Source organism: Syngnathus scovelli, chromosome 13 (genome assembly GCF_024217435.2).
Source record: "Syngnathus scovelli strain Florida chromosome 13, RoL_Ssco_1.2, whole genome shotgun sequence".
Taxonomy (NCBI): domain Eukaryota; kingdom Metazoa; phylum Chordata; class Actinopteri; order Syngnathiformes; family Syngnathidae; genus Syngnathus; species Syngnathus scovelli.
Genome location: NC_090859.1, coordinates 2,047,190 through 2,070,799, shown reverse-complemented (window position 1 = coordinate 2,070,799; position 23,610 = coordinate 2,047,190). Strand labels below are relative to the sequence as shown.

The following is a 23,610-nucleotide window of genomic DNA, read 5'->3' as shown; positions in this document are numbered from 1 at the left end:
GTCAACTAGCAAAGTAATTGCTTGTGGCAGTCCTAGTTTGAATGCAATTGCAAAATTCATATGCATCTCAGGAGTGACATAGGAGATGCTGCATACAACTTCACTGTATGACCGGGATTAACTAGTAATAATCATGATTTATTATGTTTATTTAGGACAATTACACTAGGATACAAACAATGAAAAAAGTAAATTATCTTACAACATCATAACCAGTTGGTGCTCTGCTCCTGGAGGCTACAACACCAACTCCAGTGATTGGGTCCATGGGCAGCTCTGGCAAAGCCTCAGAAAGTTCCCAAACTTCAGGCATCTCTTAAGTTCTGCAGTCAAAGGGTAAAGCAATTTTTCAAAGAGTAAAGCAATTTTTCTCATTCAAAAAATTGTAAGGAATCATTTGATGAATTGTTTTAGTATATGATGAATATAATGTGATGAAATAGGATTTGCCTCGTCCTAGTTTCAGATTTTCGTTTTTTGGAGCATTTTGGCATCCATCATACTTAAATGTTTCATATCATCAATGCAATTAAGTAACCCACAAAGTCTGCCAAAAATATTTCAATAATTATTTTATTCAAAGTTTCTGTAAAACAAAATAAAATATGAAAAGATTTTTTCAGGTTTTTAGGGAGGTGAAGTGGAGAGAGAACTAGAGATGGGCAATACTGGGGAAAAAAATCCACCATGAAATCAAATACATCTCAAAAACTATATGCCACCATACACAGTGTGATTAAAAAAAGAATACGCCCAAATCATTACCTAAACAAAAACTTGAGCTACGAGCAGCTATAAAGTTCCCTTGCAACCCTGGCCACAGAGTATTGGCCCGATGGCAAAATCGAAAACTAGAGATGGAATTTTTAATTGAGTACACCAGAGTAAAAACAAGCTTCATTAAATGCATGTTACCACTGCAACAATGATTGACAAAATAAAAAACTTAGTTTTTACTTGTTAACTTGAACATCTTGAAATACATTTACAATCACAGCTGAATACAACCTCAAGGAGTTCTTTATCACATGATCTCTGTAAAAGGGAAAAGGGGAGCAAATTGGAAAGAAAATTATGCTGACCTAGTGTTGCACGGGATACCGTTACCAATATCAGTACAATACTTTGGTATTTTAGCATCAAAAATATCTTGATACCTTTCTTTTTTTCTTCTCAGTATTTTTTTATTTACAGCTTGCCAGCTTTGTCTCAAAGGCAAGTATATGCATATGCCAAACCACCTGTATGTTGTTGAGGAAGCGGCTTTAAGTGCCTGGCATGCATCCTTCTGTGTGTGTACGCAAGAGGAATACGTCTTGAGAAGCGCCCAATGTGTTCTACCAAAATAGACTACTTACCCCCGGTAAAACTAGTTGGTTGGTTGATTGATTGATTGAGTGATTGAAAATACTAACACATTACACGAAAGCTTAACAAATTTAGAGAAGGAAAGGAAAATCAGCTATCGTAAATCAAAGCTGTTTAAATGTTTCGAGTGGGAGGGGGGTACAAAATGACGTATCTAGCCTCACCCAATATTTTCTGTCATATTTCATGTTAGGGTTTTCCAGGTTATCTTTATCATAGGATTATGTTGGAATGTAGACTATAATGATTAACCAATCTTGTCTTGCTCTCACAACGCAGTAAAATAAAGTGGTTGCTTCCTCTGCTTGAGTGACCAGCTGCAGAGGAAGCAATCAAAGTTGTTCTGTTTCCCACAACATCGTAAAACACCCCCTGCTCTGATCTTACCAGAGGCCGGGGGTTCACCAAACCTGTCCACTCTCACCCCCACTCTGTTCCTCCTAATAAATATGCCCTTGCATGAAGGAGACTTTCAGATTTCATTCCTTGAGCGAGTGAACTCTCCACCTGCAGGTGTCTAAAAGGACTTGCTTGTATAAGAATTCAGGGTGCATAGTGGCATCCGATTCAATGATACAGCTGAGAGTGCTTATCAACAACAGCTTAAAAATGCGCTCTTCACTAATTTCCGCCCTGAAATAGGCAACAGGGTGAGGAAACATTTGGTGGAAGTGGATGTTGCAAGTGTGACAACAACTATGCAATGGGCCAGACATGCTGAAAAAGTGATCAAAAAAGGCAAAAGTTCTGATGGGTTAGGGTTAGGGTTTTCATCTAGATAATGATGATGATGAACTAGATGAAGATACAACAGTCTTCTTCCAAGGGTCCCAGCAAGGCAGAGGAAGAGGTAGAGGCCAACAAGGTCGCAGGCCGCCATATAATTCAAAACCCCCACGAGATTCTGACAACTGTTGGAACTGTGGGAAATGAGGACACTTTGCAAGAGTGTGTCGTTCTGCAAAGCAATATCAATCAAAGGGTGCAGGAAGGGGCGGAGGAAGGGCCAAATTCTCATCATGACTAGATTCCCCCCCTTTGACCTCTGGTGCTCCTATAGAGGAAGAAATAGTAGGTCCATACAGCATGGGACATTCTGAGTGCATTAAAAGAAAAACCATATGTTACTCTAAACATTGGAGGCAGTGATGTCGAGTTTTTGTGTGATACCGGGGCTTGTAAAACCGTGATAAAAACTAAAGTCCCAAATCTAAAGGCCTCCCAAAATACTATTTGGGTGAAATCTGCTGATGGGCAGGTACACAAGGAGAGTATCTCTAATCCAGTTTAAGTGAGAGATAAGGAAACTGGAAGCATGGTTTCAGTTTCGATTGTCCTATCTCCAAAATGTCCCATAAACCTGCTGGGACGAGATCTGATGACTCGGTTGGGAATTGCAATAATTCCAGTAAAGGATGGCATGCGAGCATGTAGAGTGAGAGATGTGGACTCATATGCTGCACAAGCAGGTGAACAGATTTGCTGCTCCTATGCCATCCCTCCTGAACGAAATCCTAAACTCCCAAGCAGATTGCTGAGTGAAGCTCGAAAACAATTGTCCCAACCTGAATCAGAAATGACTTGTAATGAATTACATGTCACCATGAATATTCTCACTGATCCACAAGATGACTATATTGTAAGTTTTCTCAGCGACACAGAAGTAACTTTAACAATCACTGCTCTGTACACTGATCGCAGGTCATTTGCAGCTGCTGCTGTGCTCTTGCCCGCTCCTCAGAAAGACAGATACAAATTGTCGGCTGTACCCCACATCTCATTGTTTAAACCTCACAGTATAACGTGGGCAGATGTGGGTTCCCGAATTAAACTTGCTGGATCTGTGACTGATTATGAGGACAAAGGTGATGGGTGGAGCTACAGTACCAGTTGTGACGTGTGGAAGCAAACAGTGTGTGAAGTAGCTGTAGGCAGAGCAGGCGCTTGTGCGCTTCCCTGACTAGTTGACATTTGTTTGAATGAAAAGGAGGAGGGGGAATTGGCTGGGCTTCCTGAAAAACTGTGGACCAAGGGCCCGTCTGATGTAGGACTTTTACGATCCATTTCCCCAGTACAGATCAAACCAAGATCAGAGTGGCGTCCGAGAGTTAAGCAATATCCTTTAAAACAGGAGGCAATAAATGGGATTGCCCCTGTTATAAATGATCTTTTGACAGGGAGTGCTCGGATTCTCCTTGCAACACTCCCATTTTTCCAGTCCAAACGGCCGACAAAATTAATTGGCGAATGATACAAGATCTACGAGCAGTGAATGATGCAGTGCAAACAAGAGCACCCAATGTGCCTGACCCACACACACTTCTGAACACTTTGAAGCCTAATCAGAAGTTTTTCACTGTAATTGATCTCAGCAATGCATTTTTCTCAGTGCCAATTCACCCAGACTCACAGTTTTGGCTCGCCTTTACCTTTAAAGGACAAAGCTATACATACACCAGATTGCCACAAGGATTTGCTGATAGTCCAATTATTTTCATTCAAGCTATTATGGACTGTTTGGCTGATTTTCAGATGTCAAACAAAAGCCAACTTCTAGTTTATGTAGATGATCTCCTGGTAGCCTCTGAAACTGAAGCTGCTTGCAAGGCAGACTCCTTAGCATTGTTACACTATCTCTGCAAAACAGGGAATAAAGTGAGCAAAAAATAAGTTACAATGGGTTAGACAGGAAGTGAACTATTTAGGTCACACTTTGTCGGCTTCTGGAAGACAGATACAAAGTACCAGAAAGCAGATTATTTCAGATGCACCGAAACCTTAAACAAAAAAAACAAATGATGTCATTTTTGGGGCTCTGCAATTACTGCAGAGCATGGATCCCACATTAAGCGGAAAAAACACAACCGCTGCTGGATATTGTGCATGGAGTTCCCATGACAATGACAAAAAAAATCATGTGGACACCAGTAGCGGATGATGCCTTTGTAGTGCTGAAACAGGCTCTGATAGAGACCACAACTCTTATCTTGCCAGACTACAATAAAACCTTTGTGCAAACAGCAGACTGCAGGAATGGTTTTATGACCTCAGTGTTACTGCAGAGTCATGGCAGCAAACTAAGACCTTTTATAAGACATTTTATTCAAAGAAACTGGATCCAGTGTCCAAGCAGTATGCGCGGCGGCGCTTGCAGTGAGACAATCTGCAGATGTGGTGCTCTTTCACAAAATGGAGCTGCTGGTTCCACATGCTGTAGATGTGTTGCTGCTGAAAAGCAAAATGAACTTTTTGTCACCAGCCAGACATCTGTCCTACACTGCTATACTTCTGTCACAACCACACATCGTGATAAAGAGGTGCACAATCCTTAACCCAGCAACGTTGATCCCGTTGCCAGGGGATGGAACACCACATAACTGTTTGGATACTACAGAACATTCTACCCCCCACCATTGACCCTTTCCAGTTTGCGTACCGTGCCAAGCGGTCCTCTGAGGATGCCATCTGCTCTGCCCTCCACTCGGCCCTCACCCACCTGGAGAGAAAGGACTCATATGTGAGGTTCCTGTTTGTGGACTTCAGCTCTGCCTTCAACACCATTGTGCCGCAGCGACTCATCTGCAAACTCGACGAGCTGGGCCTCAGTACCTCCCTCTGCAACTGGATACTGGACTTCCTCTGTCAGAGGCCTCAGGTGGTGCGTGTTGGCGACAAAATCTCCGCCAGCATCACGCTGAGCACGGGGGCCCCCCAGGGCTGCGTGCTCAGTCCATTGCTCTTCACCCTGCTGACGCATGACTGCACTGCGACCTACAGCGACAACCGCATAGTGAAGTTTGCTGACGACACGACTCTGGTGGGTCTCATCACGAAGGGCGACGAGACTCGGTACAGGTCGGAAGTTGACCTTCTGACCACGTGGTGCAGGGACAACAACCTCCTGCTGAACGTCAATAAGACCAAGGAGATCATTGTTGACTTCCGGAAGGGTCACACAACACACCTGCCGCTGATCATCGACGGTGCTGTGGTGGAGAGGGTGAGCTGCACCAAGTTCCTGGGGGTGCACATCAGTGAGGACCTCTCCTGGTCCGCAAACACCTCGTCACTGGCAAAGAAACCTCAGCGCCGCCTGTACTTCCTGCGGAAGCTCAGGCGTGCATGTGCTCCTCAGGCGGTCCTGTCTACATTCTACCATTGAGAGCGTCCTCACCAGTTGCATCGCTGTCTGGGGTGGTAACTGCACTGAACAGAACTTGAAGGCCCTGCAGTGCATAGTGAATACGGCTGGTAAGATTATTGGTGCTTCGCTCCCCTCCCTGAAGGACATTTACACCTCCCATCTCGCCCGCAAGGCAACCTCGATTGCCAGAGATGTGAGTCACCCAGCTCACTCTTTGTTTGACCTTCTGCCCTCTGGGAAGAGGTACAGGAGCCTGCGCTCCCGCACCACCAGACTCGCCAACAGCTTCTTTCTCCAGGCTGTTAGGGCCCTGAACTCGCTACCCCCTTCTGCGTAGCGTGCGGCACTGTTGCGCTATTTTCGGGAATGTCTGCTGTACGTGCACTTGCTCCTTTTTTTTCTGCTCCTCTTATTTATTTATTGTTGTGTTATTTATTATTTATTCAGCACGCTTTTGTTATACTTGTTTACTTGTTTGTCTGTTGTGAGCCATGTCTTGTCACCGTGGGATAGGGGGGAACGAAATTTCGGTTTCTTTGTGTGTCTTTGGCATGTAGAGAAATTGACAATAAAGCTGACTTTGACTTTTGACTTTGAAAGCTGCCCAGAGAAGATTTAAGTGACACGCCACTTGACAAAGGGGAAAAGTGGTTTGTGGATGGATCATGTTCAAAGGATCCTAAAGGAAACAATCAAAGTGGTTATGCAATTGTGAAATTGCCAAACCAGATTGTTGAAGCAGAGGAGCATGTATACAACAGGTCAGCACAGGCTGCTGAGCTGATTGCTCTAACAAGAGCTTGTCAATTAGCGGAAGATAAGGAAGTCACTGTATACACAGACAGTCAGTATGCGTTTTCTACTCTGTTCTATTTTGCGAAACAATGGGAGCGCAGAGGGATGACAACATCAACCGGTAAGCCGGTTACCCATGCCTCCTTGTTAAAAGACTTGTTGCAGGCCATTCTTTTACCTACTAAACTAGCTGTGTGTAAATGTGCTGCTCACACCACTGGCAGAGATGAAGTCTCAAATGGAAACAGATTAGCAGACAAAATTGCAAAAGAAGCAGCTGCAGGGAGACATGGCCATGATTTTTTATTTTTTTTTGCTGGGTTCAGAGGACACACAACTCATAGATAAGACTGTCCTGACAGATATGCAGGGCAATGCTCCAATGGTGGAAAAACGAATGTGGACGACAAAAGGTGCAATAGTGGATACAGATAATATCCACCGCATCAATGACAAACCTGTTTTACCAAAATCACTTTTTAAGGCAGCAGCGCTTGCGACACATGGGCTTTGCCATGTGTCGACAGGAGGGATGAAGACCATCATAGATCAACAATTCACTACCTTTGGTTTAGATGCTTACTCAAAAAAAATTTGTAAAGCATGTCCTGTTTGTGTGAAACCTAATCCACAAGGAAACATGAGACCTAAGAGAGGCTCATTTCCAAAACCCTCTTATCCATTTCAAATCATGCATATGGATTTTATTGAACTCATACAAAGTGGACCTTACGAATACTGCCTAGTGATGATTGATGCATTTTCCAAATGGGTGGAAGTAGTTCCATCTAAACGCGCAGATGCCTTAACAGTGGCAAAAGCCATCTGCAAAACCATCATACCAACTCATGGCATCCCCCAAACCATTTACAGTGACAATGGTCCACACTTTGTGAACCAAGTTGTGCAGAACATGGCTGTACACCTTGGAATAACGTTAAAAAACCACTGTGCTTGGCATCCTTCGAGCGCAGGCCTGGTTGAACAGGCAAACTTTACCATCAAAAGCAGGTTGAAAAAATGCATGGAAACAACAGGCAGACCTTGGCCAGAGTGCCTCGACTTAGTGAAGCTCTATATGAGAATTACTCCCACTTCAGAAGGACTAACACCTTTTGAAATCATACATGGGAGACCATAAAGACTACCAGTGTTCCCTGCAGATTTGCAAAAAGCAGATGAAGAACAGACCTTGGCAGATTATCTAATCAGGACGCTCAAACTGAAAGATGTGTCAAATGCAAATTTACTGCCGCCTGATCTCATCACCATAAATCCAGGAGACTAGGTCTACATCAAGGTCATCAAAAGAAAGAGCTGGGCCAGCCCGCGGTGGGAGGGACCGTTCCAAGTTTTGCTTGCTACTCCGACGGCGGTAAAAATTTCTCAACGGCCCAGCTGGATTCACCTCAGCCACTGCAAGTTGCAGAGAGTGCTGGACCCCTAATTCGGAGTGGTGGGGAAGCCTGACTACAAAGGGGCCCCATCGTTTAGGGTGAGGCGTCTCAATGTTGGTGAAGAATTCATCGATCCCCACTCCGCTAGGCGAGGGGATGTCCCGGTGTCTCTGCCATCCTAGTAGCAACGGGGCTCCATATGCCAGATGGATCCTCTGCTGCGTTGTGGTTGGAGCGTGCTATGGTCTATTGACTCATCTGAACAGACCAAATGACAATGTTGCCCGTGGTAAACAATGGTCACATGATGAGAACTTTGAAGACTGGTCATGGGACCCCAGAAACCCACACGAAACCAACACTTGGTACCGGTATGTCAGGTTCACTGTGAGAGCTCACACACAGGAGGCGTGCTATGTGTGTTCGAAACTCCCCCCTTCCTCCACGCAAGTTCGCTTGGAGGCCAGAGCAATGAATGTCACTGAAGCAAAATGTATGCCATCCATGGGAGGAGTTGGATATCAGCACCGTGCCGTCGCAGTCAAAGATGCCGACCCTTACCGCCCTGGACTTGCTGACGGTGCCTGTGATCAGCTATTCTGGACAAATCTCAATGTGACTGTTAAAGGACGAACAATACCACAAGTGGCCTACACAGAGAGACCAACTGGAGTGAATTCCACGTTACATCCAAGGTAACAAGACCCACGTCTGCATTAACGACGACTGCTCTCCAGGAGGAAACTGGATGGGAGCTCTGGACATCACCGATGAGTGTCAAGATAAGAGAGCCATTTCAGGTGGTGAGGGCTCTCCAACCAACATGGCTGCACCATCGAACGGAACATACTTCATACAGAATGGCTGGTGGCTTTGTGGTCACAAGGTTTATCCGATGCTGCCCGCCAACTGGACAGGAGTGTGTGCACCAGTGTGGGTGACAGACCACACCTACAGGATACGACATCATCAGCTGACAGGAGCACACAACTCTTCTGGACGTCGACGCAGAGCAGTTGCAACCTTTGACCCTCATGACCCTGTCTGGGGTGCGAACGTTCCAGAGGACCATAAAGTATGGTCCGTCGGAGACAAAGTTGTCCTTGCGCTCTTCCCTCAGATTGGGGTTGGGAAACTATCGCTCTTCATCGAGACACTGAACTATCGTTTTCAATCCTTTGTGAATCTCTCACTGCAAGTCAACGATTGACAAAATAGAGATATTCAGGCTATTAGACTGATGGTCTTGCAAAACAGGATGGTTCTGGACTTGTTCACGGCAGCACAAGGTGGTGTGTGCCACATCATTGGGACTTCCTGTTGCACATATATACCAGGAGAAAATGACACCCACATCAACGACGCCATGAATTCGCTGAAGAACTTACAGTAGGCCATGTCTAAAGAAAAGGTCCCACATCAGTTTGATTTCTTTTCATGGCTATTCTCTGGCAACTGGTGGCAACTGCTGCTGAAATTGCTGTCTCCTGTGCTTGTTGTGCTGGTGGTGTTGTGCTTGTTTACGACCTGCGTTATCCCATGTTTGAAGTCTGCTGTGTCGAAGTTTGTGTCCTCTACTGTAGCCTAGGTTCATATACAACTTCTTAGAGATGACGGATGTGATGACGATAATGAAACGTGGATTGCGTAGATGCTGTTCTGTTGAGCATGTTTTACAGAAACTTGATGATTTGACCATCGAAAATGCTTCGCAAGTGATGGATACAATGATGTACTGTTTCTGTGTTTTTATTTTTATTTTTTTATTGATAGCATTCTGGTCGCCTAAGGCAAAGGGGCCGTGTAAGAATTTTCCTGCTAATAACATCTGGCCAGCAGGTTTTTCGCTTACACAATACGTTTGATCTGGGGTATTGAGGTAATGCCTCATCTTCACTGGGAAGTGTTGCTATCATTGTTTGTTGTTTTTTATTTTTACAATTCTTCTTTCTTCATTATACATATATTTTTTTTCGTACTTGTCTTTGTTGTTTGGGGTGGCATAATCATATGATAAAACAGGAGGGAGATGTTAGGGTTTTCCAGGTTATCTTTATCATAGGATTATGTTGGAATGTAGACTATAATGATTAACCAATCTTGTCTTGCTCTCACAACAGTAAAATAAAGTGGTTGCTTCCTCTGCTTGAGTGACCAGCTGCAGAGGAAGCAATCAAAGTTGTTCTGTTTCCCACAACATCGTAAAACACCCCCTGCTCTGATCTTACCAGAGCCCGGGGGTTCACCAAACCTGTCCACTCTCACCCCCACTCTGTTCCTCCTAATAAATATGCCCTTGCAGGAAGGAGACTTTCAGATTTCATTCCTTGAGCGAGTGAACTCTCCACCTGCACGTGTCTAAAAGGACTTGCTTGTCTCCCGTGTGGTTCTTGCAAAATAAGTTGGAGTGAGCAAATCTCTAACATTTCACATAACAAATATTTCACTAGCAGTGGTACCTGAATGTGTTTAATGAACCCAAGTTCATGAACTCATTCATATTTGGACAAACATGAACAGAACGGTGTGTATTGTTGCTTTGTGAACATTTTTGTGTGACTGCGCTCATTCTGGGGCCACTGATGGGTTCATTTTCGTTCAATCGCTTTAACCCCGAAAGCGCGTTGTATAGAAAGCCTTGTTTTATTTTGAGAAAGGCACATTTTTGGACCGCCGAAGGGGTCCTTTGTTACATTATTTCAGGTCAGGTGTGTTTTTGGTCAGTTTGCCGTCCATCTTCCACACAAATCGAGGTCTGTTGATATTTTGTTAAAAAAGAAGCAATACGCAGATGACAATATCAGACTCAACAAACATGAGACATAATTTTAAGATTATAAGATTGTGCTTAGCAACAAAACTGTTACAAGTTCAATTATTAGGCCTATTTATTTCCCCTCGAGTTAACGTTGGCCTGTATTTAGCTAACGGAATGCTCATATCTGAAGCTAGTTTCATAGACAAACACTTGCCATTTGCTAGTGCAATTATATTTCCTGACAACTGTCATAACTGAGCGTGTGCCAAGCATAGAATTTGGGGCAGTTCAATCGCAATTGCATTTACAGGGGCTCTTTTAAAGGACACATGTCATGGAAAATTGACTGTTTTAGCTTTTGAAATCATTTTCTTGTGTATATGGAGTATCCAGGAGTGTAAAAAAATTGTGATATACAGTAGGGCAAAAAAGTATTTAGTCAGCCACCAATTGTGCAAGTTCTCCCACTTACAAAAAGAGAGATGGCTGAAATTTTCATCATCATAGGTACACTTCAACTATGACAGACAAAATTAAATAAAAAAAATCCAGAGAATCACATTGATTTTTAAAGAATTTATTTGCAAATAATGGTGGAAAATAAGTATTTGGTCAATAAGATCTCACCCCGTGGGGTCAAAATGATCACAAGAACGGTGAACAAAATTCCCAGAAAAACACGGAGGGACCTACTGAATGAGAGCTGTGACCAAAGTAACAAAGACTACCATCAGTAACACGCTACACCGCCAGGGACTCAAATCCTGCAGTGCCAGACATGTCCCCCTGCTTAAGCCAGCACATGTCCAGGCCCGTCTGAAGTTTGCAGGAGAGCATTTGGATGATCCAGAAAAGGATTGGGAGAATGACATATGGAATGTGCGCCATAATTTGCAAGTACCGTAATTTCCGGACTATAAGCCGCGACATTTTTCCAAAATTTTGGACCCTGCGGCTTATAGTCAGGTGCGGCTTATATACGATTTTTTTCGAGGTTTTTGTGATGACTTGATCACGTTTACTCTTAACACTATTATATACAGTAAAAGCTACAAAACAAACTGACAAATAACTCGTTTTCAAATCAGAGGAGTAAAAACTGGTCAAATATTTAAAAAAAAAGCTATTATTAAAAGTGAAGACAATTTGCAATTCTAGTAATGACACGAATTTGATGCACAATTTGTCTTCGCGGGCCACATAGAATGATGTGGCGGGTCGTATCTGGCCCCCGGGCCTTGAGGTTGACACCTGTGCTCTAAACCCTTTCTCTTACTCTGCCATATCACTCAGAGATTACACAAAGCAGTGGCGCTGTTTGGACAATCTGCATTGTAATTGTACTAAGTTCATCTTGTTTTTCCTTTTTTTAATCACTTCACTGGTTTCTTGTTTGATATAAAAGAAACCAGCGAAGTAATCTGCATTGTATTAAAACCCAATCAATCCGCATTTAAATTAAATTCTTCTGACATTTTGCTCACCAAAAACAAGTTGTAATGAATGTGAACTTTTAATGCATTTTATTCAGAAGGTTACTTTGAACCTTAAACGGCGGCGTGGCCTCCTTATGGATTTTTCCGGCCTCCGGTCTCCAGGGGGCGCTCTAGCAGGAAGCAAGAGCGGGACAGGCGAAGAAGAGATAATGCGCCGAAGAAGACGTGATCGTCTCGCACATCACGCACACTCCCGCATTCACACAAAGACAGGAAGCTTTCATACACAAACCGTCATTATGGGGGATAAAAGAAATGCATATGATGCCGCTTTTAAGCAATACGTGCCGCTCGCTAGTTTAATATAATTTAGCGCTTCGTGCATGAATAAGATTACCATGAACAGAACCTCTTCACACTCGAAGAAATGCATAAAACCGCCGACGAAAGAGAGACTGAGAAAGTGCGAGGCGAAGGATATCTAACGCTATTCCAATCGGACACTAAGGACGAAGACTTCGATAGTTTCAGTGCACAGGAGGAAGATGAAGACGGCTCTTTTTTTACTTTTACTGGTATGTTTTTTTTAACCAGCCCTGTTCGTGCTGTGCTACCGTGTTGCTGCTGTGTTGGTGCTGTGTTACTTCCGTGTTGCTGCGGTATTACTGCCGCGTCACAGGCAGTGTTTGGAAAGAAATGTTAAGGTATGTTATTAAAGCTTTAAAAAAAACTTTGTGTCCAGTCTTTCTTCGCTAATAACTTTCGTGCACACTTCCGCGTTGCTGCGGTACTACTGCTGCATCACAGGCAATGTTAAGAAAGACATGTTCAAGTATGTTATTAAAACGTTGTTAAAAAGGCTTTCTATGTACTGTCTTTCTTTGTAAAAAACTCATGTGCACGTGCGGCTTATGTAAGAAAAAAAATGAAATATCCCTAAATTTTAGCTGGTGCGGTTTATAATCCGGTGCGGTTTATAGTCCGGCAATTACGGTACATTCTTTAAAACCCAGACGATGTGATTTTCTGGATTTTTTTTTTTATATTTTGTCTCTCATAGTTTAAGTGTACCTATGATGAAAATTACAGGCATCTCATCTTTCAAGTGGAAGAACTTGCACAATTGGTGGATGACTAAATACTTATTTGCCCAACTGTATCCCTCCAGGGGGTATTCCAGAAAGTAGGTTCGTTCAACATACTCGAGTCTATCCCTAAGCTCTGAGTTAACTTACTCTGAGATGGGAGACTATTTGGTTCCAGAAAAGCTGATCCGAGTTAGTTCAATCAACTCTGAGTATGTTCACCTGGAGTTACGCGCGTGCACAACTCCTATAAAAAGCCATTATCAATTAAGTCCCGATACCACAAGTCACCATGACAACAACTGAGAAAAAACAGATCACCTTATTTAAAACAATCATAATAGTATCTCTGCAGCACCTGGGGGGTATTCCAGAAAGCGGGTTTGAGTAAGTTACCCCGGAAACAAGGGAAACTGAGTTATCCGTTCCAGAAAGAGAGGTAACTTAAACTCTGGGCCAGTTACTTCAGTAATTTACTCTGTGAACATGACCTGCTCGCTAGCAGGTTTGCTATAAGAGACCCAGAATTTCAATCTATCTTCTCCCACATAAAGAAAGCTGTTAATCATGGATTGGCCCTTAATTCAAAATCCGATTGATATGGAAGCCGTAGTAATTTGAAATGCTTTACGTTTGAAGAGTATAATTTATCTCAATAACATTCACTGGCTGTGGGATGCCTGATGGTGTAATGGTACAATCGCCTCTTATGTGCAGGCATCATGAGTTCAATTCCCACACACTCCGAATGACCACTAAGATCAGAGCAACCTTTATGCATAGCACTGCCGCTTTGCAAATGGCATTTTCTTTATAATATTGGGGATGCAGAGCATTACTTTTTTTCTGTTGGCTGAGCAGAACTCAGCGTTTGTTTTAAAATAGTATTTTAATGAGTGTTGGTGTAGGCTATGGCGTCACATTTTAAATGACTACAATAGGTATGAAACAATTGAATTTGTGTCAAGTTTTAATCCGCAAAGAATCAGAATTAAGAAATAGAATTAGAAATAGAATTGTAGAATTAACTGAGAAGACGTTGGAAAACATTTAGTTTGGGGTTTAAATTATTTGAAATAGCCACATAATTAATATTTTATTTTAAATTAATACTGACCTTGTTTAATAGCATGAGTACATTAAAATAATAAAATAAAAATTAAATGAGGTGTAATCACAGCCTAGCAAAACATGCCTTACCTTTTTTTAACGATATTTTTGTTTCATTTTGAGCTGCTTCCAAGTCATTTCTTTCTTCTGTTGAATTGCACCTAAATGAAAATAAGATTTCATTCCTATTTAAATGCATAACTACAGGCTATGCTACAATCTTATGGTTAGATGTTACATCAATGAAATAGTACATTTAAACTTGCGCATCATGTACCGTTTTATTCTTGGGGAAAACTAATATGTTCAAGGCATTAGTTAGCTTCTCGCTAACGAGAGCATTAGCTTACTTCGTAGCTTGACTGCAGTGCTTCTTTACAAGACGTCCATAGCATTAGCTAGGGCAGGGGTCGGCAACCCGCGGCTCTCCCCTAGCGGCTCCCTGGAGCTCTTGCAAAAATGCATAAAAATGGAAAAATGTTTTTTTTTTCTTTTTGTTTTTTTTTTTAAATATGGTTTTTAGATGGTAATCATGACACAAACATGCTTATGCTGTGGAAAATGTATGTAGTTGTAAATATATTAAAAATACCAAATTTCAGAATGGCGCAAAATTGCAAGCGACACAGCACAGGCGAGTTGTAAACAGGTGCGTGAGTGACGGGCCATGGATTCAAAAGGCAAAAAGAGAAAGATTGCTGATGAGAACAGAGGGTTAAAGAAAGAATGGATTCAACTATTTGCTTTCATTGCCAATGCTGAAGGATTGCCTGAATGTGTGATTTGCAATGAGAAGTTGTCAAATATAACAAGAAGAGCAATTTGGAGCGACATTTTCAGCTAAAGCATGCTAAATTTGCTGCTGATCACCCAGTTGGAACTGAGAGGAAAGGTGCAATTTGAGGAACGAAAAAACTGTTTCAAGAGGTGGATTGCATCTCCAAACTCTACTACTGCTGCAAGTTTTGTTGCAGCCCGCGGAATAAAGCGCGGAAAACCATTCACCAATGGCGAGTACATGAGGGATTCATTCGTTAAAATCTCAGAGTGCCTATTTTCGGACTTCAAAAACAAAACCGAGATCATTCAGAAAATTAAAGACATGCCTCTCCGCAAAAACTGTGAAGGAAATGGTCATTTGAATGGCAATATCACCGATCAGCAAATCAAGGACATCAATTCAGCTCCAGCTTTCTCAATTGCCTGTGATGGACGAGTCGTGTGACGTGACCGATATCAGCAGCTCTGCTATGCAGGTACGTGAACTCTAATGGGTCGCAAGAAGAAATTGGTACCACTAAAAGGCCACACACGGGGGTAGGACATCTGCGAGGCTGTGCTGCGAGATACACACTGGCCACCTGATTTCAGTCGCTACAGACGGGTCACCGAGTATGAGAGGGTCGCAAAAGTTTGTGACTTCACGACAGAAAGCATTGGTTTGAAATTTGTTTGCATTCCATTGCATATTGCACCAAGAGGCGCTGTGTGCGTAAATATTCCCACCGGAGTGTATGGAGGTAATGAACCTTGTCATCCATATTGTGGACAAAATTATCACAAAAGCATTAAACCACCGCCAGTTCTGTGAATTGCTAGATGAAGTTGACAGCGAATATGCCGATCTCCTGCTGCACAACAAAGTCCGCTGGCTATCCAGGGGCGACATTTTTCGTCGCTTTGTTGCTTTGTATTTGTAGCCTACTTAATTATTTTAATAGTAGCCATACAGCTCATGTATTGACAGTCTATGTTGCCTTATATAGCTCCAACAGAAGCTCATCCAGCTCGCGGTGCCTGTCTCCACCTATCAGTGGATCACCAGCTTCAGGACCAACAGGAGACAGCGTGTGAGGCTGGGTAGCATCACATCTAACACCCGGACCACCAATACTGGCGCCCCTCAGGGGTGCATCCTCTCCCCACTGCTCTTCTCTCTCTACACCAACGATTTCTCCTCAGGTGACTCTCCTGTGAAGCTCCTGAAGTATGCAGACGACACCACTCTCATCGAACTGATCCAGGAGACAGGAAGTGGAGCGGCTGGTCCACTGGTGCAGCCAAAACCACCCGGAGATGAACCCGCTCAAGACCGTGGAGATGACAGTGGACTTCAGGCGAGACCCTTCACCACTTTCACCCCTCACTATCCGCAGTAATACTATTCTCTCCACAGACACCTTGAAGTTCCTGGGAACCACAATCTCTCGGGACCTGAAATGGACCGGCCACATAGACTCTGTCCGGAAGAAGGCCCAGCAGAGGCTGTACTTCCTGAGACAGCTCAAGAAGTTCAATCTGCCGCAGGAGCTGCTGAAGACCTTCTACACTGCCATCATCCAGTCTGTTCTCTGCACCTCCATCACTGTCTGGTTTGGATCGGCCTCTAAACAAGACAAGCACAGACTGCAATGGACAATCAGGACTGCAGAAAAGATAATTGGAATGAACCTCCCATCTATCCAAGGGGGGGGTCAATATGGCTTTTTGAACATTTTGGGTTGCCGACCCCTGAGCTAGGGTGACCAGATGTCCTCTTTTTCTCGGACATGTCCTACTTTTGAGCCCATGAAAAAGATATCCGGGGGGAATTTCGAAATTGTCCGGGATTTTGTGGGACTGCCTCAAACACAATACTCGTACAGTACATTGTCAATACAATTGCCACTCCGTTCCATTTCACTCAATTCCAGGTTTTTCTGTATCGTTCGCAAATAAGTTACGCCCTTCTCCTCAAATCTAGTCACTTTGCTACAAAGTAGGGTGGGCTGGCCAGTCTACACTCTCCACCGAGTATTTAGAAGCAATGCCGAAACGAAAATGCACATTCACGGAGAAGTTGAATAAAAACAATTCCCGTGATTTCAACATGGTCGTTACCCTTATGAAGCCGAGTGCTTGACATGCAAGAAAGGCATTTACGTGTCTGTGGCAAATAAAGGTGCCAACGCACCCAGCAAGAGGAGGACTGAGGAGGAGCCCTTCTTTTTTTCTTCAAATGCTGCACCGATGGCCGTACCCCTATAAAACTAAAAAAGTCATTGTACACATGTTTTTTTTTTTTTTGTGTAAATATGTTTTTGTTATTGTATATATGTTGTTTTGTGTTATTCGGGCCAATAAATGCAATTGCTATACAGTGATCGCTCGCTACTTTGCGGTTCGTTTAGCGCATTTTCACTGCATCGTAGATTTTTTCCAGCCCCCCAAAAAAAGTTGTTAGAATAAGAGTTCTAAAAACATATTTGCAGTCTTGTACTTTGTTATAAACGAAGTTATCACAAAAGACTTCTGAAAACATATTTACAGTAATGTACCTTGTTATAAATAGTTGTTATAATAATAAGAGTCTTAAAATCATATCTACAGTATGTATACTTTAGCTGCATCTACATCTACATCTACAAAATGCGCATAGTGCTGCTATGGTAACTTGTGACCACTAGAGGTCCCTGTTTAACCAAGGTTAACAACAGAACATCACATCTACATATGTTATACACACACAAACACACGCACACACGCGTATAATATTTATATTTTCAATATTTATACAATATTTTCTGTATGTTATTTATAGTATTAATGCATTATTTACATGTTTGAAACAATTATTTAATGTTCTAATAATAACATGCACTTAAATGATTTCATATACATTTATTGAAGCACAAAAAATATACAGATGAGAGAGGGTCACCCTACTTCGTGGATTTCACTTATCGCGGGGTGGCTTTGGAACGAATTATCCGCGATAAACGAGGGATTACTGTACAGACACCATGCCATTTGTGTCCTAACATGACAGAAATGACCCCCCCCCCCAAAAAAAAATTACCCCGCCCTCCCAAAAATGACCACGCCCCCTCCAAAAAAAGGTGTTCTCTTTTTCAGAAACCCATCTGGTCACCCTACATTGGTGTCAGTCTTTCTGCCGATTTTGGAGCTGTGCACCCTATGTTTTCACCTCTTGTGGGTGTATTCTGAGTAGTTGTATCAGATGAATCGCATCGAGTTTTAAAGAATTGTATTTTTGGGGAACACGAATACGTTCAATGCATTCGTTAGCTTCTCGCTAGCATTAGCTTACGTCGTAGCTTGACTGCAGTGCTTGTTTATGAGACGTTCATAAATATTGTAAGGGGATTTATTTATGTGTCATGTATGGTTGAATGGACAAGTCTTCTGCCGCTGATATCTTTTAATCAATCAAAAAGTTTGTGGCGCAAAAGTAAACATTACCTCATTTAAATAAAGCAAAAAAAACAAAAATGTAAACGCTACCTCGGCTAAAAAAAACTACAAACATCGACCGGAAAGGGAGTTGCACATCTTGCGGCCTGAGAAGTATCTCATTTGCATTTAGAGATACTGCACCAAAACGTCTTGCCGCACCTCAGAACGAGTAGAAAAGAGAGACCTGTGACAGTATCAAAATGAGGAATTCAGACAAAAGCATCGCTGTTCCACTCGGAAATTGTCTCGCCCAGGGAGTAATTCAGTGGAGAACCGCAACTGATACTCATTTATGTTTCACACACCCATTTCCTACTACAGAACACCAACGGAGCAGCACTCCCAATTTCGTTGTTTACCTGTTGTACAATGATAATAAAGGCATTCTATTATTCTATACTATTCTATTCTATGCGGGTGGCGGGTCAGAGCTTGCTTTGACAAAGGAAGTGTAAGGCGCTCCTTCCCTCCGCTAGCCTATGGGAGGTCCTTGGGCAAGACTGAGTACCCATTTAGCCCCCCTTGTCAGGGTCACGATGAAGCCACGGGAAGCAGGTGGTGGATGAAGCTTGAAGGCAGCCAGAGAGTATCTTTGTTACTGGTTTTGGACTTCGTCGTGCTGAGCAGAGGATACCCTTAGGTACAATGGTCAGGACAGCCGCCCAGTATGGACACTGCTCGGACAGAAAGCAATTGCAACCTACTGTCTGTAAAATTGCAAAGAAAGCCATGGAAAGACATTCAATACTTAAATCGAAGAACAGCGTGAATGGGGTTTTCAATAAGAACACTTCGCTCGGTAGGGGTTGCCATGATGGACAGGTGGCACCAGATCATCATCAAGATACTGCCCAAAACCAACCAAAGAAACAACCAGTATATATAGGTACATGGAATGTGAGGAGTCTACACCAGAAAGGAAAGTTTGAAAATGTAAAGATGGAAATGAAAAGAATAGGGATTGACATCTTGGGACTTGCAGAGGTCAGATGGAAGGGAGCAGGAGAGTTTACTTCAGACGGCTACAAACTACTATACTCTGGAGGAGACCAACACCAGAGAGGTGTTGGAGTAATGCTCACACCCAATATGGCAAAATCTTTGAAAGGATACTGGCCAATATCAGACCGTATCATTGTGACCACTCTTAACAGCAAGCCTTTTGACATCAGCGTTATACAGGTATACGCACCAACAACTGACCATGATGACACAGAAGTTGAGTCATTCTACGAAGAGCTTGACAAAACATTGAAACAGCTGAAGACGTCCGATGTCAAGATTATAATGGGTGACTTCAATGCTAAAGTTGGAGCAAACAGAGTTGAAAACATCATTGGCCCACACAGACTCGGTCAAATGAATGATCGAGGGGATCGATTGACTGAATGGTGCTCAGAAAACAATTTCACAGTGACAAACACATGGTTCAAGAATCATCCAAGAAGGAAATGGACATGGATGAGCCCAGGAGACAGACAACGCAATCAGATCGACAACATCCTGATCCAGTGTCGCTTCCGTAATGCAATCCAATCAGCCAAATCCATGCCCGGCGCGGACTGCAGAAGTGACCATGTTCCTGTGGTAGCGAAAATGAAGGTGAAGCTCAAAGCTATCAAAAAGGCAAAAACATATCCAAGCTACAACTTCAAATTATTGATAACGGACAACAACCTCAGAACCAAATTTGCAGTTGATGTAGAAAACAAATATAATGCTCTTGAAGCAATCACAGAAGAGGAGAGAAAATGGGAAAATCTGAAAGAAAGCATAAAAGAGGCTGCTAAAGAAAATATCCCATCCAAGCCAAAGAAAGAGCACAAAAAATGGATGACAAACGAGATCTTGGACCGCATGGACTCCAGACGCAAAGCGAAAAATGACCCTACAACATACAAATCCATTGACAAGGAAATAAAGAAAATGTGCAATGATGCTAAAGAGGCTTGGTTAAATGAACAGTGTAATGAAATAGAGAGAACATGCAGGACGGACAGCAAGTACATGCACAGCAAGATCAAGGACATTTCTGGCAAAAAGACAACATCCCAAAGCGGTTGCATAAAATCCAAAAATGGAAACATCCTGATGGAAAAAGCAGACATTCTCAACAGGTGGTCTGAGTATATTGAAGAATTGTTTGATGACGACAGAGAAGACCAACCAGAGAGTACCAAACCAATGGAAGGACCGCCAATCCTGGATACGGAAGTCGAAGAAGCAATTAAAACGATGAACAAAGGAAAGGCTGTAGGGCCCGATCAAATTCCCATAGAGGTGTATGAAGCCCTTGGAGAATGGGGAACACAGAAACTTACTTCACTGCTGAATGACATCTATGATACCGGGAACATACCTGCTGACATGCTTCGCTCCACATTTATCACACTCCCCAAAAAAACAGGAACAACTGATTGTGAAAGTCACAGAACGATAAGCCTCATGAGCCATACATTGAAACTCCTCCTGAAAATACTCCTGGTGAGGCTGAGAAATAAAATAAGACCAGAGATCTCAGAAGCACAATTTGGTTTTGTTGCTGATAAAGGAACAATAAATGCCATATTCACAATGACCATGATAATAGAAAGGTGTATAGAAATGCAAAATGATATCTACCTTTGCTTCATTGACTACTCTAAGGCCTTCGACAAAGTGAGGCATGTAGAACTTTTCCAAATTCTGAACAAACTGGATATTGATGGCAAGGACCTTAGAATATTGAGCAACCTCTACTGGAAACAGACAGCCACAGTGACAATAGATGGCGTGTATAGTGAAGAAACTCCAATCAGGCGGGGAGTGAGACAGGGATGTGTCCTATCCCCAGGCCTCTTCAATTTATACAGTGAAATGATTCTAAGAAACATCGAAGACATGAGAGGAATATGGCTGGGCGGACACAATATCAACAATCCAAGATACGCTGACGATATTGTTCTAATGGCACAGTCAGAACAGACCCTCCAAGAGATACTGAATACTGTTGTGGAGGCAAGTGAAAGGAAAGGACTGGCTCTAAATATATCAAAAACGGAAAGCATGACGATCTCAAAAAAGCCTATAGCACCAACATGCCAACTACAAAGTGATGGCGCACAAGTAAAACAAGTCAACAAGTTCAAATATCTGGGCTATTCCATTACAGACGGGAAATGCATATCAGAGGTACAAAAACGCATTGCCGTAGCGAAAGTCTCATTTAAACAGCTGTCCCCAGTCATGACCAACAGAAACATCAAAACTACAACCAAATTCAGAATACTAAAGGCATATGTATGGTCGGTTCTCTTGTATGGATGCGAATGCTGGACAATCGACAGCAGCATAAGGAAAAAACTAGAGGCAACAGAGATGTGGTTCCTCAGAAGAATTCTGAAGATATCATGGAAGGAAAAACGGACAAATCAGGAGGTCCTCGAAATGATGAATATGAAAAGATCACTCCTCAATACAGTACGAAAAAGACAGATGAAATACTTTGAGCACATCTACAGAACAAAGGGAATAGAACATCTCAGCGCAACAGCAAAGATTGAGGGAAAGAGAAGCAGAGGACGCAAACGACAAATGTATGTGGACAGCCTCAATGAATGGGCAACTCATAAAGAGCTAACAAACAACCAGTTCATGAAAGCTTCGGATGACAGAGAAGAATGGAGGGCCATGGCCGTCAATGCCTGTTCCAGGCAAGACACTTGATGATGATTCTATTCTACAGTTACAAGCGCAACGATTGAAGCGTCTCTTTCCGATGGCTTGGTTTTGCTCTGCCAATGTGGCAAAAAAACATTTGTGATGATAATTGAGTCTCAAGTCGCTAATCCAGTGGTTCTTAACCTTGTTGGAGGTACAGAACCCCACAAGTTGCACATGCGCATTCCCTCTTAAGTGAAAAATAAAATATTTGTTTCCAAATACAAGACAGATGTTTTTTACTGGTGCACAAAATGAGCCGTGCATGAACATGACCTTGTTCAAAGAACAAAACCAACACAATGCATGAACTCACAACAAATTACATACCTGCAAATCAGTGTGACTTCTTCTGCTGTTGCCTTTGCAAGACCAGTTCAGATATGCGTCATCACGAATTTACACGATAAATCAGGTGTGTTCAAATCTCCGCAGTGGAGGCTTTGCCGAACCCCTAGGGTTCAATCAAACCCAGGTTAAGAACCACTGCTCTAATCTATGTTCATCTAGTGAGTACCTCTGCTCAAAATGTTTTTGATCAATTACATACTGCTTCGGGAGCAGCGAAGAGGCGTTAGGGTTTATTTACTATGTTTAGTTTCTTAGCCTTGCTTTCAAGGTTTTCGTTTTTAATTAACTGTCCATGGTTATTCTGCTGTGATTGAACACCGTTACGCACTCGGCTGAAAAGGGGGTTTGCTAGCGCCACGACAGGATATAAACACAAGCCGTAACAAGGCCCGACTGTCTAAACCTACCATAAGGTTGAGCTGGTCTCCGTAAGTGCAACGAGGTGGCACCTAGAATATATGACACGGTAACTCCATCAAATAAATTTTACAATGGTTTCACGACCACCATCTGTACAACATAGAATGCTAGTTAAATCCCATTGTTAGCATTAGCATTGATAAGCTACAACGTTAGGTCACTCACCAAAGACTGCAAAACTGTAGAGTCCAACCAATTTTTGTATTCTCCTAAGCGTTACTACGCATTCCCTTTCAGAACGTCTAGTGCACAAACCGGGGGTGGGGGTATTTAACAACAATTTAGGACAAAGACTTCACAATAATTTGCGGGGGGACTCACGATGATGGGGGTGCGTTATTATAAATCCCATTGATCTTGCCAGGACACACCCCGCTGCAAAATGATTGGCTGCTGCATCGCGGCTGGACACGCCCCATCACTCCTTAGTGATAAGATCCATCCATCCATCCATCCATCCATCCATCCATCCATCCATCCATCGATTTTCTATACCGCTTGTTCCCACGAGCGTGCTGGAGCCTATCCCTGCAGTTACCGGGCAATAGGCGGGTTGCCAGCCAATTGCAGGGCACACAGACGTACAACCATTCGCACTCTCACCTAGAGACAATCTGGGGTTGCTCAATCGGCCTACCCAAGCATGTTTTGGGAATGTGGGAGGAAACCGGAGTGCGCAGAGAAAACCCACGCGTGCACGGTGAGAACATGCAAACTCCACACAGGGAGGGCCGAAGGTGGAATTGAACCCACACCCACCTAACTGTGAGGCGGACGTGGTAACCAGTTCTCCACCGAGTTGATAAGATAC

At 43.0% G+C, this 23,610-nt stretch overlaps 1 protein-coding gene across 9 annotated transcripts in view; it reads right to left on the bottom strand.

Moving 5' to 3' along the window:
- mvb12ba (multivesicular body subunit 12Ba) overlaps positions 1-23,394 on the bottom strand; it is an 89,874-nt gene extending 66,480 nt beyond the window's left edge. Inside the window, exons 1-3 of one of the 9 annotated variants that reach the window (XM_049738662.2) lie at positions 22,965-23,380; positions 14,184-14,254; positions 203-323 (exon numbers count right to left, since the gene is read on the bottom strand). In XM_049738662.2, the coding sequence (XP_049594619.1) occupies positions 203-313 (111 nt within the window). In that variant the 5' untranslated portion in view covers positions 314-323; positions 14,184-14,254; positions 22,965-23,380. Of the gene's footprint in view, positions 1-202; positions 324-4,804; positions 4,946-14,183; positions 14,255-22,358; positions 22,483-22,786; positions 22,890-22,964 lie in introns of those variants that run through there. The other 8 variants (XM_049738661.2, XM_049738660.2, XM_049738673.2 and 5 more) reach the window with 8 other exon arrangements.
- Between the last annotated feature and the right edge of the window lie 216 nt (positions 23,395-23,610).